Consider the following 18,670-nt stretch of genomic DNA (forward strand, 5'->3'; position numbering starts at 1 on the left):
AAAAGTGAGCAGCTGTACATTCAGTATAATGCCTCAAATATTTCAGTCTCTGCTTTCACCCTGAAGCTGTTTGAAGCAATACCCCAAGTACTCAAGAGTACAGAGTACTGATCATGTAAGGTTTTGTCTCAGGTAACTGCAACTCAGTTTCACCCATTCACTATTCTATCAGATAATGCACAGCATGACAGCTACTTCAGGGGAAGAAAAAAAAAAGGAAAGAAAGAAGAAATCTCAAAAAATTGGTCAGATTACAAATATTCTCATTGCTTGGTTTTAATTGTCTAAATCTCTTCCCAAAACTGTTTTTCAAAATGCTCCTGAAGACTGATATCTTAAAAACCACAATGTTACCCTCCCATTTCTTGTGAACTCTTTACATAATACTTACCTGAATTATTTTGCACTTGAGCCCATGAAAGCCAAATGACTTGTGAATAAATACTGTTGTTGCTCATGCCAAGACTTGTATTTTTCCCATTTTTGCTTTCATTTCAATGTCTCTTCTTGATTGCTCTAAGTAGCAACTGAATAAATGCAACCTACTTTACAATTTGGAGGCTGAGATGGTACAAAATCCCCCAGATCAAGTACAGATTCAACTTCTCAGCACTTAAGCTGGCAGCCTTGTACGTAAGACTACTACATGAAGCATTCTTCCCTTCTGGGAAGAAGAAAAACCAGTTTCTATCAGCTTACACCCCTCTGTTGGTTCTCACTCCTGTCATATATTTTTATTCTGAATAATTACTTTCTGCTATTTTATTTAAAGAATATTCTCAAGTATTTTACTTCTTTCATGAGACATAAAGCTGTTTTAAAAAAGGAATCTGTTCCAATTCAGCTTAAATTATCCTTGCACAGCAACACAACGAACAGAGAAATTGTGGGCTAGTCAAACCTATGCTGAAGATTGTTCCATTTTTAAAAGTGTTGCTTTTGTGTTTATATTTAAAAGCCTTGTTTACCTTTACGCAGACCAGATTTTTTTTAATCCTTAGCTGCAATTCTGTTCAATGTTGCACAACACACTTGTCAAAAGTCAAGATTATGTGGAGACCATTTCCATCCCAGCCTTCTCTCCAGAGAAATATATTGACAATGCTATAAAAACATTCTGAAGGCTGAAACATTCTGAAAATATTCATTTTGGCATCAACATAAATATTATGATGCCAAAATTCACTATACTGTTGATTTCTTAAAGAAAGGACCTGTATGGGGGGGGGGGGGCAGTAACTAAATTATCTTTATGGTCCCTTCCTACCCAAGTGATTCAATAAAAAACTCTAAAAAAAATTAAAACAAACAAAGAAAAAAAACCCAACAAAAAATCCCATGCCATTCTATAACATACTCTTTGCATAAGCCCATCTGACTGCTACAGTTCAAAAATCTTTCTAAAATTAATTCCAACTGAAACTGTCTCTGCTCTTGCACGTTGAAGTTTGCCAGAACACCAAGAAATGCTGCCTGCTGCATCATGTGTAATCTCAAAGCTATATGATAAAGAAGAGAGACTCTACAGAATTCTCCTGTGCAATAGGAATTCCACACTTCATGAATGCATAGTGACCAGGATTATTCTGGAAAATGCACTGAAGTTTTAATTAGGATTCCTAACAGTCAAACAGCTTATAGTCTGCAGATTGCAAAGCACTGACACACTGTGCTGAATTCCAACCTATCATACACTCACTCACATGAGAATGCCAAAAACACCTCACACTGATCTTATTGGGATAGATGGTGGTCCTCTCTGAGAAGGAGAACCAAAGGAAAAAACCCCAATGAACCAAAGAAGCAATGCACAAGAAAAGACATTCTTGTCATTAGAAATGAGAGGAAGTTCTGATGTAAAAAATCAGAACTTCCTCTCATTCCTAAACCTGATGCCATAACATACATTTGCAAGTTTTGGCCACTGCCAGTTGGACATTATTTTTCATTCTCCATTAGCCAGCTGAAGTGATGGATTACCTCAGTGATCCTTATCACATCAGTATTATTCATTCAGCACTTGTTTCTCACTGTATCTGCTGCATTCCCTTCACAAAACCAACTAGATGCTACCAGTGTACTCTTGCTATTGCCATTTCCTCACCATGACAGCTCAGGCCCACTTGCTCCCAGAAAGACCTGTTGCTACTGAGATCCCATTTTTACAAGAGTCTCCATACAAATTAAAGATCAAATGGTATCAGAAATGTGTATATTGTAGAACTTCGTAGAAACATAGTGGTCTTCTGGGAATTACCCCTTGAAGATCTCCCCACCCCAAGAGTTCAAAACTCCACTATAATGAAACACAGCAATTGAACCAATGCCAAAATAAGTATCTCAGAGATTTCCAATTTCAGTTTGGCATTAAAATACAGTTTTCATACAATACTCAATCCTTCATTTCCAAAACCCAGAAAGCTGGGTTTAATGTTGTCCATTGCCTGCAGAAACTGAGCTGGGCATTTTTTCAGCTTGGACCAACTCTGCTGTCTAAAGGGAACACAGAAACAAAGCTGGACTGGAACCCAAATTAGAGATAGCCTGTAAGAGATGGGTTTGGGGGATTTTTTGCCACTTTTCACACCTTTGCTTCTTCCCAAATCCTCTTCAGCTGGAAGTTATTTGTTAATTCTCTCTAAACATCTCACAGTTAGTATCACCCAGTTAACTTGGTGTTTCCCCTTCCTCATGCACAGGCATCCCACATTAGTACTGTACACTTTTCACACTGCTCTTTTCTTATTTTCACATGCCAGTGATCATGGCAACACATGCTGGTTTGCATTCAGCAGAGAAAGCATTAAATTGGCATAACACTCCTAAAATCCATTGCATTTCATGTGACAAACCAATGCAGCAGATTTGCAACACTGCAACAGAAATAGGTGACAGCTACTTGATGTTAGCACAGAAGCCTCAAGTTTTAACAGACTTTTTGATCCAAAAGCCTGTTTTCCCATTTGCATCACAGGAGTCTGTTAGAAATGCAGGAGCACAGGGCAGAGTGGGAGAGATGCCATGTGCTGCATTCCACTGGGAATCCTGCTGTTAAGCTAGTGGCACTGGAGAACTGGGCAGGAGACAACGCTCTCACCTCTTGGAGAGGTCACTTTCTGGGTGCTGGAGCAACCTTCCTGAGCCCTGGTAAAAGGTTTTCAGGAAAGAAGGGGCAGAGAGAGAGGAGGGGAGACCAGGTGACGCAGATTCACTCTCACTGAGAGCGCGCCGAAGCCCGACCACAGGACTGTGCAGGCAACAAGAGAACACAGCAGAGGGGTCAGCACGGATTCAGATACAGCAACAAAACCACCAGATTAGAGACACTGGCCAAATACCTCATCTGGCCTTACATTAACTTGGTTTCCCAGAAGCTAAAATGTACCTCGTGCATTCCTGGGCAGGCTCCTTGGGGATATTGATTTTGCTGTTAGAGCTGATTTCTATTAAAAACTTCTCAATGACATTGCAGAACAGGGAGACCATCTTATTTCTTTAGCTTTATTTATTCCCAAAGCATATTCAGAAAAGGAATCTCTTAAACATTCAGAGAATATCCTTAGAAACTTTCTTCCAATAATATAAACCACATTGTTTCTTCCCTTTTAGTTTTCTTTTACCTTTGTAAACAACACATTAGGAAGTAGAGATTATGTCAATGCAGTCCTCCTGGATAAATTTTTGTGAAGTAACTAAATTAAGAAAGGCAGTCGTACTCTACAGTTAAACATTACTTAGTAGCAGTGACAAGTATTGGAGAGGACATAAAAATTAGTTCAGTTTCTTTTGCAGAACATTTATAACTAATCCTCCAAAGGAAAGAATGAAAAATCCCAGCCTAGAACCACGCAGCTACAAACTGTTTTGACTAAAAATCTGCTGATGCCACTTAATCAGTGACTTCTTACAAGTTATTACAAAGTAATACAGTCAGCAAGTCCTTCACTTTGAACTGTCAGGGTTTCCTGTTTGCATACAACACAGTCAGTGGGAAAAAAAGTTTATCTCAGTAAAAAACACATTATTTACCTCTCTAGAAACACACTGTAACAAAGGCTACTTTCTTACCCTTCACTCCCTTCCATTCCCTTAAAACAGAATAAAATTTGTTACCCTTCTCTACTAGCTGGTGCAGCACTCATGCTGATATTTTAATGTAGACATCAAATAGGTGACAAATTACTATTTAAAGCCATTTTTAGAAAGAGCCCACAAACAGAATTACAGCCAAGCACTGAAACAGCAAACAGGTTGGAGAATGTGTTCCCAGGAGCACAAAACTTTTGCTCCAACAGCAAAAAATTCAGCTCATCTGGACCTGAGTTTTGTAAAGGGTTTGCAGTTTGTATAGTCACTTACTGCAGGTAGCCAGCCTAGAGGAGAAAAAGAAGGCACAACCAAAGAGGCCCACAATGAACTGTGGGGACATCTTCTGCTGAGTGCAGAACTCCTGAAGGAACAGTGTTCCATATGTTAATAGCTGGAGAGTCTCCAAAAAGGAAGCAGAAAGAAGTTACGGAGGGAAGCTACAGAGAGAAGCTCTGGAGAAAGGCAAATAGGGAAATCACATGCCTCAGTGGATGTGCTTAATCCTTATGTCCTTTTGCAAGACTCCTCACCAGTTTTAACGCTGGACATACTCTCTGTGAGATTTGACTAACATGGCTACAGACATTTGAAGCTGTTAGTGCCCTTTTCATCCTAGCATCAAAGTTTCAGGCTGCCATCTCTGCCACTTAAAGCACTGAGAGCCTGTTTTCCAAAAGGTCTGACTAACAAGACTGCCAAAAAGGCTCGAATAAATAAATAAACAGATTGGCGCGGGCATCTGGCTGAATCATCAATTTGATGGATTGATGCCTCCCCTGAATCACTAATTGAGGGACTATGAAGTTACTGCAAAGTACCAAACTATCAGAGGCAGAGAAGACAGACTGAAAATAAATAAATAAACGAACAAACCAACCCCGGAGAAGTGCAGAAACCCACCTGAGCTAAGCTCCTCTTGTACTTTTCCAGAAGCAGGGCTGCTGCAGCCTGCCCAGGGCGGGCAGGGGGCCACAGGCAGTGGCACGGCTGCCCTGGCTCCCTCATCATCTGGTGTGCCCTGGCTCCCTGGCTCACCCACCTGGTGTGCCCTGGCTCCCTCACTCACCTGGCGTGCCCTGGCTCCCTGGTGTGCCCTGGCTCCCAGGCTCACTCACCTGGGCGCCTCCAGGCCGTTCTGGCGCAGCAGCGGGGAGCGGGCGCTCTGGGACCTGCCGTTCTGGAAGGTGATCCTGCGTCGGGCGCTGCTGGGCGGGTGGCTGAAGGTGTGCGCACGCCTCCTGAACTGGGGAGAGTCCGAGCCTTCCTCGGGAAACGTCTGCCAGGCCGAGGACACGGGGGACGCTGGAGGAGTCGCTGGCGGGGAATCGCCCGGAGAAGTGTCCTGAAAGGAAGTGCTGGCGGAGTAAGGCCTGAGGATCTGTGCCCTGTGAGAGCTCTCACTTAACCCACAGGCAGCCAGCAGCAGGGCACCAAAGCCTCTCCCCCTTCTGGGTCATGGCCTATTGTATGCTAATTATCACCCAAACCAGACATCCTCTGAGAGTTCGCTCCAAACCAGCAGCGTCCTTCTTCCAAAAAGTGAAAGCGGAGGGAGGAATACAACCGTATACACAGCACAAACAACATACTAACTATTCCAGGCATCCTCTCACAGGGACTGGCATTCCAGCTACCAGACTTGTGTCTCTTTCAGGAAAACACAGGAATGGAAAAGGCTAGGGAAACTGCTTTTAGCTAGTTTCCTCGACATATCGCGAGCATACTTCCTGTACCGTCACAGCGACATCCTGGAAGAGAGACTGTTATTACACAGCCAGTTTATGAGCAACTGTAGCAGGAAAACCAAAACAGAATCTTCACCTCCTGGGAACACCAGCAACCAACCCACATGCGAGGTAAAACTTTAAAAACAGGAAATAAAAAGAAAGTGAACAGAGTTCCGCCCTCTTGCTACCATACAGCATCCCCAACAGCTGGGCTTAGGTCAAAAATTCTTACTTCCCTAAAGCAACTATTACTTACAGAAAGGATTCTTCACCTTCAGAGCCCTTCCTTTTGTTGAGACATGACCTTACTTAATTACTTCACTAAAACAAGGCAGAAACCAGAAATTCCTTGCTTTTTGTAAAAGCAAGGGAAGTGTAGGAAAAAAGGACTGGCAATCAGATTAAAGCTGAAACTTCAAGTCAACATAAACCCCAGCTTTCTTACACCCTCTGCCTCCCAGTGGAAGCATCTTTGAGTTTTCTAAGTTGATGTGCTTTGTTCTCCTTCCTTCAAATGAAAGCAGAGTGCTGTGTTTACGCTGCAATGAGAGCTGTGTACGGGTCTGAGCTAAGCTCCTTACGTACTCTGTCAGGGGCCAGGCTGCTGCAGCGCTCAAAGCTGTCCACGCTTCCCAGGCGGCCTCGCATCCTGTTGGCTCCCTGGAGAAAAATGGCAAGTAGAAAGTTAATCTGGTCCTCTTCCTCTTTTTCTGAAGGTTAGGCAGAGATGGCAACACCTGCACAGGTGAACACAGGACAGTTCAGGCATGTGACATGGCTGACAGAAGACTGAAGATCATGGGTCAAGCACTGGTCTTGACAAGAAAGCGGGATCTTTAGCTGGCCAAACTGCATCTTCTCCCACATTGCTCCCAGGAGTTTTAACCCTGCACTCCATTGTTTGAGGCAAGTGAGTATTTCCTGACACTTCTGAGGCAAAAAAGCTAAGTTGGCTTAAACAGCTCAGTTCAAAAAACTCCAGATTTCAGTACTGTGAAGCACTGCTCCTGATGGATGCTCCTGACACACTACAGTCCCATGAGATACAGTTTATCAATATCTGAACATTTCAGACAAATTAAGTCAGACAAAGTCCACCTGGGCAAAAGGAGTAAAAGTACTAAAACTGGGAAGAAATGCTCTCTTGGCAGCAAATCCAGCCAAATAGCATCAGACAAGACAAGATTTTTCATTTATAATGCAGATAAGCCTGATGCAAATTTGCTAGAAATCTATGCTAAAGGATTTTTGCTGAATTTTTAACAGTCCTTTAGTTTCACAAGAAAAGGCAATAGATCCACAACACTTTTGACTAGCTTTCTCTCCTAATGTTAACTCCCTGGTTATGTTTGCTGTTGGACACTTCTGACTGCTGAAGCAAGTTGCTTTCAGTACTTTATAAGGAGAAAAATAGCCTAGGTTTTTGGAAAATTATGGACAGAGCTCCTCCTGGTATGCTTGCAGCTCCAGGGGAAGTTTTGTCAACATCACCAGAATTTATTTAGTCTACTTTTTCCTGGTAGGAGTTATTTTCAAGACTTAGAGTGCCCTTTAAGTACATTATCCCACTTAAGTGCATTACCAATAAACACTCTGCCTGAAGCATCTCTTCACTTGATCTCCCAAAAAACCAAGAGCAACGTATAAGTTGGAAGTTTCTCACTACCTTTGAAAATGCACACTTTTGGCACTGTAAGAAGGACTTTTTGGTTAAGAAAGAACAACAACAGAAGAGGTTAGTGCAGCATGGAGTGGATGAAATCTGTTGAAAAGGTCAAAGAAAGGTTATATTTGTTTCTCTGAGGTACCTCATTAGGAAGCCTGTTTTTGGTTCAAGCCTCACAAAAACAAGATCAGTCCAGCAAAACAAACAAGTGAAGAAGTGACATTCCTCTGGGGCTATGTGAAGCCAGGGCACAGAAACCAACAAGTTTCCTAAGGCAAATAGTGAGTGGCTTAAAATGTCACTTGATGCTATTTACCTAGCTAAGAAGCCATCCACTTAAATTGTTCCTAGTTACTGGTTACTACATACTTCTTTCTAACTTTTCTAAGATTGAGGCAGTCTAAGACTCTCCCCAATTTACACTGACTTCTAACTTTTATTTTTAAAAATTTATCTATAAAAGATGCTGAATGCCACTTTGAAAAAAAAAAAAAAAACCACCAAAATTAATTTAAGTTCTTTCTTGGTCTCTCTGTTACTAAATGTACTTTTAAATAAAGATGGCAACTTATGCATAATTGGCTCTATTGAATCAATACCATCTGCACCTGGCTTAAGGAGGGGAAAACCCACTACAGCAATAAGTATTTAGTGCTTTAATACCTTTAAGAATTAAGCATGACCTGTGAGGCTTGTTGTAATAGCCTGATGAAGAATAAGAACTACTCAAACAGTCACTGTGTATCACATGTATGCACATAACACACAGCACACCTCCACACAGACACTTGCATGTACCTGCTTTAAACAAATAATTAGTGGTTGAGCTGCACTCCAAGTAATTTTTCTTGGTCTTGCGTTGTGTAACCTTTAGGTGGATCTGCAAGGATGAACCCCTATGTGTATCATGACTCACTGCTGTTCCTGATCTATTGTACTGTCAAGGTAAAGATGAGGTGACCTTTCTCACAATCACAAATCCACTTCATAAACAGCAAACTTGAAATGGCCCTAATTTTGTTTCAGGTGTCCCCCTCTCTTGAATTCAATCATGAGCTGTGGTAGAGCCTTATATTATAATAGGCAGCATGTCTCAGTGGCCCTGGTGAGAAGAAACATACTAGACCAAAAACCCCCTAACATCTATTTATAAGAAATTTCCCTTCTAGGATTTTTCAATTTAAGCAGTGTATTTCATCCAAATGACTTTTTCTTGATATGACTGGAGTGCCAGCATGGCCGTAAAAGCTTTATTTCAGCAATGACTTCTTTCACAGTCACCACAGGGTGAGTGACCCACCACTAGAGTTAGATCGCTTGCCAGTCACATGTCCCTTAGATGTGGAAAAGAAACCAGACACATCAAAGGCACAACTGTAGGTGTCACCATTTGATGATATTCCAAACTGCTGAAATTACCCTAATTTTCTGACTGCCATCACTCTTTTGCTCTCTTTTATATACAGTCACCTTTCTCTCTCTCCATATTCAGATCAAGTTCCTAGTCTGCAAAATCTGCTACACAAGAGAGGTCAAATTTGACCATGAAAGTTTAATACTAGTTTTAGTCCTAGATCAAATTGACACCTACCTGTAAGTTCTAAGGATTCTCTCTGGCTTAGAGTATTCTATTTCCATTACAGGGAGCATCCTACATTTGTAGGTTACTTTATGGCATGTCCATGTAAACTGCAGGACAAGTACAATTTAGTGCTTTTGAAGTTACTAGTAGAAGGAAATGTCACTGGTCCAAATTACCCTGTACTCAGCTCATCACATTTCCTCTGTAATGACACACAGGCACACAGCCTTCTTCAGGTAGTTTTCCATATGCCTCTTCTCTGACTCATCCTTCTGAGCAGAGGGCACTAAGCAAAATTTGCCATTCAGACCTCTTTACCAAAAGACTATTTAATGTAAGAGAGTCTCAGTGATTATCTGTAATTTCACATCATATCTGGCTAGGAACATTAAAATGAATATCAGCTCACTTTTTAAGACTTTTGCTTCCCCCCCCCCCCCCCCCCCCCCCCCGCAAAAGGTACTTTGTTACTAGCTTCTAAAGATTCTTACTGCCTAATATGAGCAATTTTATCAATGAGCTGGAAGGTATTGCTTCTCTGAATAGAGAGATTTCCCATATATGCAGGCACATTTATTCACACTTTGCAAAACCAATAACATGTCTCTTTATGGGATCATGCAACCATCCTGACTGAATTCTATTCTGAAGCAACACATGCAACAATACCCAGCTAGCTCACTTGCCACCTACAATGAATGTTCATTATTCAGAAATTTGTCCTTTTTTCCCCTCAATATGTGTGGCCTTGCAGTAAACTTTCCTAAGTTAAATCAAAATCAACCCAGCTGTAACTCTCAGATTTCACAACAGGGATATTGCTTCATTAAGCATTTATCATATTGAGGACAAAACAAAGAAAAATCTGATAGGTCTCTGCTGTCAAGGATATCTGGGACAGCTGATGATAATGAGTTGTTAAACTTACCCTTGAGAAGATATTTTCCAGAGAGCTAGTCAAGGATTTCTTTGCCTTGTTTTTCAGAATGTCAAGTTTAAACCGGCCACCACTGGTGGTGCTTTCTGGAATTGCACTGTTAGAAATGACCTGTTGAAATAAGCAAGGACACCATTCAGCTTTGGCAACTCTTTTTTTAATTGTGAAGACTATTTCCAAAGACTAGAGCTGAACCAAGTTACATAAGAAACAAAATACCCTTGGCCTTATTAAAACAAACCACCACAAACACACTACCCTCCTCCCAAAAAGAAAAACCCCAAACAAAAAACCAAAGCAGTCACCCAAACAAACAAACCCACAGTTAAAGGCACATTCCATCTGAAGGACTATATTGTAAAGGCATATCAATTTAACAACACTGTTGCCCATTCCCTTTGCAAGATAAGTTCATAGTTTAAACTAAAACAAATGCCCTCTTCAGTCCTACTCTTCTGAGACATTATTGCTTGGGCATGCAGATCAAAGGGGAAAGAAAAAGAAGAGTTATCCTCACACTATAAGGAAATACAGACATAAAATTCATGGGTTGTCTTTCTTCCTGTCATGTCCCCTCAACCTATAAAACTCAGGCAAGCCACTATGAATTAAATAGGATTTTTTTTCCTGTATAGTCCTTTCTTAATTATAATACCCAGCTTCAGGTACTCCTGAAGAAATTGAGCAGTGGTCCTACAAGTAATTGAAACAGCATATTAATAGTCTGGAAAGGGAAAGAGGAATAATAAAAACTAATAAAGTAATAATAAATAATATTAAATAATAAAACCAAGCTTTACCGACGGCGCTTCACCAATGTGGATGTGCGTTTTCTGCTTAGTCTCACAGAGCTGACGGAGATGTAAGATCACAAGTTCATTTTCTTCCTGGTCATTTTCAGGCTTCATTTTCTGTCAGTAACAGCAAAGAAAGGAGTTTATCTTTCAAGTCATGATTTGCTTATCTCTTTCCTTCCTATGTAGGTATTCCTTGAAATTAATATATTGATACACCAAACACCAGAGTGTACTGTTATTATGTCAAATTGCAATTCTGTGTGCCTTCACACTCCTGGGGAAGGTAGAACAAAAACTGAAAAATATTGCAGGCTGTAGAGAGAAGGGAGCTTTACACTCATACATTTTGTTTTCCAAGCCTGTCACTATATAGCCCTCTAAGCGGCATAAGGAAACCAAGCCACCCTGTTCTTCAGGAATCCAGAGGGGAGCACATCCTTTGGAAGCCTAAATCATTGTATACTTCATCCACTAGAGTACATCAGCTTACATCAGAATGTTGTGCCAAAATAAGTCAAAAAAGACAAATTTTGAAGATGCCAGACATCTGATACCTGCATGTCCCTCCTGCTCTCAGCCTACTCCCACATCACTTTCAAGCAGGGAAACTTGTTTACAGGGGAAAAACTAAGCTCAGAACAAAAAAAAAAATAGTCTACATAAGAACACAGAGTATCTCAGCAAATTTGGGAAAGAGAACTTTTCCAACAGCAGTGTGTATCACATATGAGTTTAAATTGGAGCATGCTATTTCAGTATGATTTTTGGTGGAAAAATAATAAATTCTAGATCAGCTACACAACAAACCAAACAAATCAAAAGCAAAAATATCTAGTCCATTTTATCATGGTCATCCTCAAATTAGGAAGAACTTTTTCTAAGGTACTACCTGAACACGTTCAAAAATGTCTGCTTGCTCATTGTCAGTCAGCGATGACAGATGTCTCTGAATTACAAGTTTGGCTCTTGGTGGATAGAGTCCTAGGAAAAGAATGGACCATTAATGATTCTCAAATGAACTCTCAAAACACTTTTTGAGCAAAATGACAGTAGAAGATATAAACCTGCCTTTGAGTTTATACAAGTTAGATGTATGGATATTGTATATCCAACTTATATATCATATAAAATAATTGATGTTTTGCTAAACCACATGGCTTTGTTTCCTTTCATTAGCAGCAAAAATATAAGCAGCAGCAGCTAGGTGGCCGGCTCCTGTGTAAAAGGTTGTGCTCCCTGCCCCACCAATGGCTTCTGTCCTAATGCCAAGAGATCACTGACAGCTGGAAGCCTGACAACTGTATGGGAGAAGAGGAGGAAAGGAATAAATCAAGGTTATAACGGGAGAGATAATCAATACACAGGATACTTGGAAGTTTTCAGATTATTTTAACTGAAAAATTAAGAATAAGGAAAAAAATTGAGAATAAAGGAAAGAATTTCTGGCACTCAACAAAGTGCACATTTTGTCACAGATGTAATTCTAGGAAGCAACAAAAAATGTGAGTGAAAACAAACCCCTTGAACCAGATGAAGATTTTTTTTCTATCTAAAGTAGATATCATTCATAGAAAATTGCAATCAGAACAAATAAAATATTTTTTTTCAAAATCATGCAGCTTTAGGTTTGATTTTGCTAAACTTCTAGACTCAAAGTAGATGGATAAAAAAGACATTAAAATAAGTTTTTCAGTCACCAAGCAGAAAGTTTATGAAACTACTACTACTACAGTACTCTAGTTGTTGCCCCAAAAGAAAATTTTATTTTGATACTGGCTACTTTTCAAATTACTTACACTGCCTTATACAGCAGCCTCTGTAGTTTATCATTTACAGAAAACTTTCCCAGCTTAGCCACTTCTGAATACCTGTTGTTATACTCAGAAACTGTAAGTCATAGACGAGGAAAATTTCACCCCACTAAGATTTTACACTTGACTTTTCATCCACCAGAGGGAAGCAAGTGGCAGCAGTGACTTTCAATGAATGGGAGAACTGTAAATATCGAGCACCACCATAACCACACCAGAAAATACTTGACTATTTGCTTTTTATAACATACTTACTTCTTGTTTTTGCATACAATGTTTTGCAAGAACACCCAGCAGAATGATTATAAAAACAGGATCCTAACTTTTTATTTTAAAAATTCTATCTTATAAGACTTTTTACATGTGTTCTAGCATACTTCACTTCCAGAGACATTACAAAAGTTTGTCTACTCCTATCAGAATGTACGACGTTGTCTTCATTTTTTTTGATTAGATATTAATCTCCTAACTTAATAATTTATTTTCCTATAATATAACTAGATCTTGAAGGGTGTGAGGGAATAAGTACAAAGAAGGAAAAAATAACACCACACAGGAAAGAAGGAACACACAGGAAAGAAAGATCCTTTTTGATCATGATTGTCTTTTTATGAGTCATTTTGAAAGCATGCAACTTGAGAAAAAAAAAAAAACAAAACAAAAACCCAAACAAATGGAAGGTCAACTGGTGGGTTTTGCTGGTCTGCTTAGGAAAGGTATGATGATGAAAGAGTATTTATAGCAGAAGCAACTCCATATTCTGTTGCAGTATCATTACTGCTAACTCTCCACCTAAATACAGCGGATGCAAAGTGACAGTAGGAATTGCATACTGGGATACTTCTACCTCTGCTCTTATATTGTCTAAGTTATTCCTCTAGAAAAATCAGCAAACCACAATTAGAAGATAAACTCAGCTGCTACCTTCAATTCTTTCACAGAGTTTGTGCAATGAATGCATTGGGCAGGCCTCACACAGTTTGATCTGTGTCTTGGCATTTTGCAGGGCTGCAGCAGTGCTGAAGGCTTGCTTCAGGGTCAGCATTACCTCATCAACCTGTATGGGAAGGAGGGAAAAGAGTATAGAAACAAAAAAAACATGCCATATATACAAAACTAGATTTATAAATCACATCTCAGACAAGTGCTTTACAATTAAAGGAAAAGACAAAACCATAAAAACCCATTTGCTGTTTTTTAAAGAGATCATGGTTGAATTCCTAGCCTTCTGCCTTTTTTTGTAGATGATCACCATCTTTAAGTTCTGCCAGACAGTGTAATTTTGATGTCTAACTGCAGCTACTCAAGCTTGCTGGGAAAGCACCCACTATTTTTGAAACTATAAGTGAGAAGTTTTGGCTTGAATATATGCTGGATAAATAAAAAGCATTAATTTCTTTAGCTTCAAGTCTCTCCTGTAAACTGCACATGTTCCCTTTTAACCTCTGTCATCCCACCACTAAACCATTTTAGCAGCAACCCCCACAAACTCATCCCCGCTGCCAGACAGGAGCTTCCCACAGCAGTTCCCTTTTCTGCTGGATCCCAGAGTGCCCACCAGCTTCATCACAATCACTACACAGCCCTAGGCACCACTGGCCTGCCCTGCAGGCTGCCCTGATCCTTCCTTTCCTGCTCCCACCAACACAGCAGTGCTATGTTCCCACACATCAGCACTAGAAAAGCTCAGCTTGTATCTAACAAGGGTTGAGCTCACAACTTTTCTCCACATTCATTCAAATATGCCCCCAGACCTGGCACACAAAGCACTTGGAGCTCCCCTCTCGGTATTTCAGGGGAATACAGTGCTTATTAAAAGCTGTTTGCTCAGTCTCAGCATTAGCAAGGAAAGGAGACAGCAGCCTGAGAGCAATTTTAGGAACAAAATCAGTATTCTACTTCAGAATCAGGTCCCCACTCTGCTTGTTACTTTGTTTTATGTGCAGGAAGAATAAAACTGAAATACATGAGACCAAACCCAGGCAGTTCAACATTAAAAACACACAGACTTTTCTGAGGGTCTGTCACTTGGGGGAGAAAAATGAAGGAAAAAAAAAAAGTAGAAAAGGAACCTGAATATAGAAATTTGAACTAGTTTGTTCCAGTTTGTGTAGGTTTGTTTTGTTTGCTTTAAGCCTCACGGTTCTAAGCATTACCAATAATTTCTGAGTGCTTTCTCTTCTTAGCAATAAAGCAGAACATTGAACAGTGCATGTCCATCGTGCAACATGGACTGGTACAATTTTTTAAGTTGGCTACAATCCCTCTCCAATGCAAGATCCACAGAACAGTGCTAAGCATACAGATTTATGACTATCCTAAAATCATAAGAACTATAGCACAAACTGTAAGTAGGCTTAGAGCAAATATACCCAAGGCTCCCAGCACAGCCTGGCTGGCAGTGGAGAACCTGGCTTTCCAGGTTTGTCTGCTCTGCCACAGTCAAACTGCCACCAGGGTCCATCTGAGTGATTGCATCCAAAAGTAGCTCAGGAAGGTTTATTTCATATTGCAGTGTGGGCACACACACACAAATCAGTACCAGAATAAGCAAAGAGGTTCATAAAAACATGGGTGTTTTATACACCACTTCAGCCTTTGAATTATGCATGGTCAGATTTATCAATAGGTCAGATGTAACATTTTCTGTTATTACAATGATAAAGCTGATCTCATAGCAAGCTCCCATTTTGACAAAAATGCAGCTTCAGCTGTCATGGTACATCTAGAGCTGTTGGCTGTTTGATGTCTTACTGATGCAAATCTATTCACTCTCAAGATAGGAGATTGAATGGATTAACAAATTACATTTTCAGCTAGCTAAAAAAGTGATTTTTAAGTTTATCTGAGAAAGAGTCAGCAGCTGTTACCAGCACTGTCAAACAAACACGTTTCAGAACAGGAAAAAGCTTCTTTTAAAGTGTCACAGTTTTAAAATAAAAATGGAGTAGTCAAAATTATTTCCTGTGTGTATTTCACACTATTAAGCTACCTGTTATCAGTAAAATCAGTGATATTTGGAACTTCAGTTAATTGATACAAACTTCATACACTGTTCAGTGTACTTTTTTAAAGTTACATACATCCATGAATATCTATGGTTTTCTTCTTCTGTGATCAGGTGCTGCTATTTTCTTCTCCTGAGGAACAAAACAGACTACAAGAAAAAAGCTAAAGCCAGATGTAGGCTTAAGACACATGCAGGACCAGCCAGTAGTTTAAACCCTACCCTGAAGGGTATGTTTGGGTTTTATCATCAGCTTTGTTACTGATTCAATACATGTCTTTACATGTTTAATGGGGAACCAAGTTTCTCAACAGTCAGAATTGGAAGAGTTACAATCAAATAGAGAGCCCAAATATGCTCACAGTCACAGAGCCATACGGATTCATCGATTTGTTACTGCCATCTGCATCAGCAGAGTAGCAGGATATGGCTGTGTATGAACAGAATATTCACATTTCCTACTGCAAATTTACATATGCACAGCTGACATCCTGCACCTGAGCAGATGCGAGCACTGGGGCTCAGCTGACACAGCACAATGACAGAGACTCCTATTGTTCAGGAAATGCCTTGGAAATGCTCTGATGAAATGGTCAGGATCATCAATAAATACTCACCAGAGACTCACTTGCACACTGGAACACATAGCAAATATACTGGCTTAACCCAGATTCCACAGATTCTCGGCAAATAAAACCGAAGTGATCAACGTGTTTTATACCCTAAAAGAAATTAAAAATAGCATGAGTGGACAATTTTATAAACAAGTATAGTTTCCAAAAAATTGAATAACTATAAATGCATACCCCTGTAATGTTCTATTTTACAAGTAGTATAATTATTTTTAAATTGCTTTTTGTATTTAAGTTATGTACAGATCTTCATATAATCAAACCCAAAGTTATACAGCAATAAATCTGGACCGAACTTATACCATCAGCAAAACTGAATTTTCAGGGAAGCAAACTAAAGACTGCTGGGTTGGATTTGGAATTGCCTCCACAGTGAAAATTTAATTTTATAAGCCATGGTAAAACACAGGATTGGAGAAGTATCAGGGCACAAGCAGACTCTTGCTTTCCTGTGTTAGGACTACACCAAAAAAAAAATCCCAAAAGCCAAAAAAAACCCCAAAACAAAACAAAAACCCCAAAACAACAACAAAAACAAAGTAAAAAAAACAAAACCAAAAAAAACCCCAAAACCTAAAAAAAACACAGACAAACACAAAAACACCACAAAAACGAGGGAATAAGTGGCAACCTACAGAATTCCAACCAAATTCTGAAATAAATTCTTTGAGACTGAGTTACATACCAGAAGTTTCAAGACTTACTACACATTACTACTGACACTTTTTTCCAAGATCTTAGTATAACAGCTTGACAGGGAACGCTGCCTTGCTAAAAACAGCACTGAGAAGATCAAAGACAGCTGCTTCCTAAGAAGCACTATATTCCCAGTCTCAATTCATGGAACATGACTCACTATTGTTAAAGCTTTTGCCAATGTTTTTATCATCTGAGTATGGAAATAGTAGATTTTCTCCAAATGAAAGCCTAATTCCTCAGGTTCAAATACAACAAAAATCAGAACACGGTTGCTTGGATCCATCTCCAAAGAAAACATCTATACCATAAAAGAGAGGAGGAGGCAAAGCAACTTGCCTGTCACTACAGAAAACACTCTAGACAAAATTAGAAATCCAGTACGTGACAAACTGAACATATTGTCACTACACACTGTTGTTTTTAAAAACAAAATTCCAAAAGTTACTTTTGTGCCACATAAAACTTAAGAGGTGCAGAGGGTTGTTAAGATGACACAAATGGCATTAGCTGAACCATTGACCAACTAATCTTGAATTCATTTTCTCGTGACAGATGAAGTCTTCAAAAGCATAAAATAAAAAAGGTCAGATGTATATACATGTTGATCTACAGAACAGTGAAGTGTTGAGCTCTGTTTTGCAAGAAAACAATTATTAAAGGTGGTTTGGTGAGATGCCAGTTCCCTCCTTACTGACAGTGCCTGAACAAGTCTACTGCTGTCCTCACTTCTCAGTCTCCGCAGGAGAACATTTGAGGGGGGAGACAGATGTGACACTTGCCCTGCTAAAGCACAAATAGGACAGCATGTTCCTAAATCAACAGTACTTCCATCACATTTCTTTAAGACGGTGGCTATAAGAGGTCATGACAACAGAGCCAAGTTTTCTGTTGTTCTGGGTTCCCTCAAGGAGAAGGCTCCAACAAAAAAACTTCTAAAGCTATTTGGTATCTGAGTTTAGACTGCACACACAGAGGTCTATCATCAATTATGTCTGCTGCTTGACAATTATAAGGAGTGTGGATAATTACATGAATGCAGCAGCTCAACCATGCTCAAGCTATAGGATAAAAAATACCTTTATTAGACCAGACTAAGAGAATCCAGAATGCAAACTGGCAATGACATCTCCTTTTCATTGTTTGTGAAGTTTGGAAGGACAAATATTCCTAAGCCACAGTCCCACAATACATAGTAAATCACTGCACTATAAATCTGTAACAGAGAAGCCCTGGGGCTAGCACTAAGTTCTTAAAGGAAGTACTGATGAAGTTTATGCAACCAATGCTTAGTTTTGAACAAATTAATATTTTATTTCTATTGAATACAGAGTCCCCTCGACTTCTCTAAAGTAACGGTTTCACATTAAAAAAAAAAAAAAAAAAAACTAAAAAACCAAACAAAATCCTCAAAGTATTACAACTTTCTCTTTGAGTTATTCATGAATGTAAAGTAACAGAAGCTTTGCTCCAAATGAAAGTGAAGAGGTGGAATGAAAAACACCTCCAAAGTCCAACACACAGAATTACCTGACACTATTTACTGTACAAAGTTATTTTCCTGAAGGAAAGCTGGGCCTTGAAGGTTTTCCATGGTCTTACTGGTCACCATACTTTAAAGTCAGCACATAAAAGGTTGTTCCAGCTTAGGACTGTTTTGTTTGACTATTTTAAGTTTGTATATAAAACTTAGGAGCCCAGTACCTAAAGTTGATTCAGTACACCC

At 39.6% G+C, this 18,670-nt stretch overlaps 1 protein-coding gene across 2 annotated transcripts in view; it reads right to left on the reverse strand.

Annotated features, from left to right (window-relative positions):
- TBC1D4 (TBC1 domain family member 4) overlaps positions 1 to 18,670 on the reverse strand; it is a 99,851-nt gene that overhangs the window by 21,173 nt on the left and 60,008 nt on the right. The window contains exons 4-11 of one of the 2 annotated variants that reach the window (XM_054271741.1): positions 16,234 to 16,338; positions 13,534 to 13,666; positions 11,688 to 11,779; positions 10,802 to 10,912; positions 9,993 to 10,112; positions 6,402 to 6,476; positions 5,205 to 5,431; positions 3,098 to 3,247 (exon numbers count right to left, since the gene is read on the reverse strand). In XM_054271741.1, coding sequence (XP_054127716.1) covers positions 3,098 to 3,247; positions 5,205 to 5,431; positions 6,402 to 6,476; positions 9,993 to 10,112; positions 10,802 to 10,912; positions 11,688 to 11,779; positions 13,534 to 13,666; positions 16,234 to 16,338 — 1,013 coding nt within the window. The remainder of the gene's footprint in view (positions 1 to 3,097; positions 3,248 to 5,204; positions 5,432 to 6,401; positions 6,477 to 9,992; positions 10,113 to 10,801; positions 10,913 to 11,687; positions 11,780 to 13,533; positions 13,667 to 16,233; positions 16,339 to 18,670) is intronic. The other variant, XM_054271742.1, reaches the window with a different exon arrangement.

The sequence above is a fragment of the Melozone crissalis genome, unplaced genomic scaffold (assembly GCF_028551555.1).
Source record: "Melozone crissalis strain CALT ecotype California unplaced genomic scaffold, PUWL_Pcris_2 ptg000013l_1, whole genome shotgun sequence".
Lineage (NCBI taxonomy): Eukaryota > Metazoa > Chordata > Aves > Passeriformes > Passerellidae > Melozone > Melozone crissalis.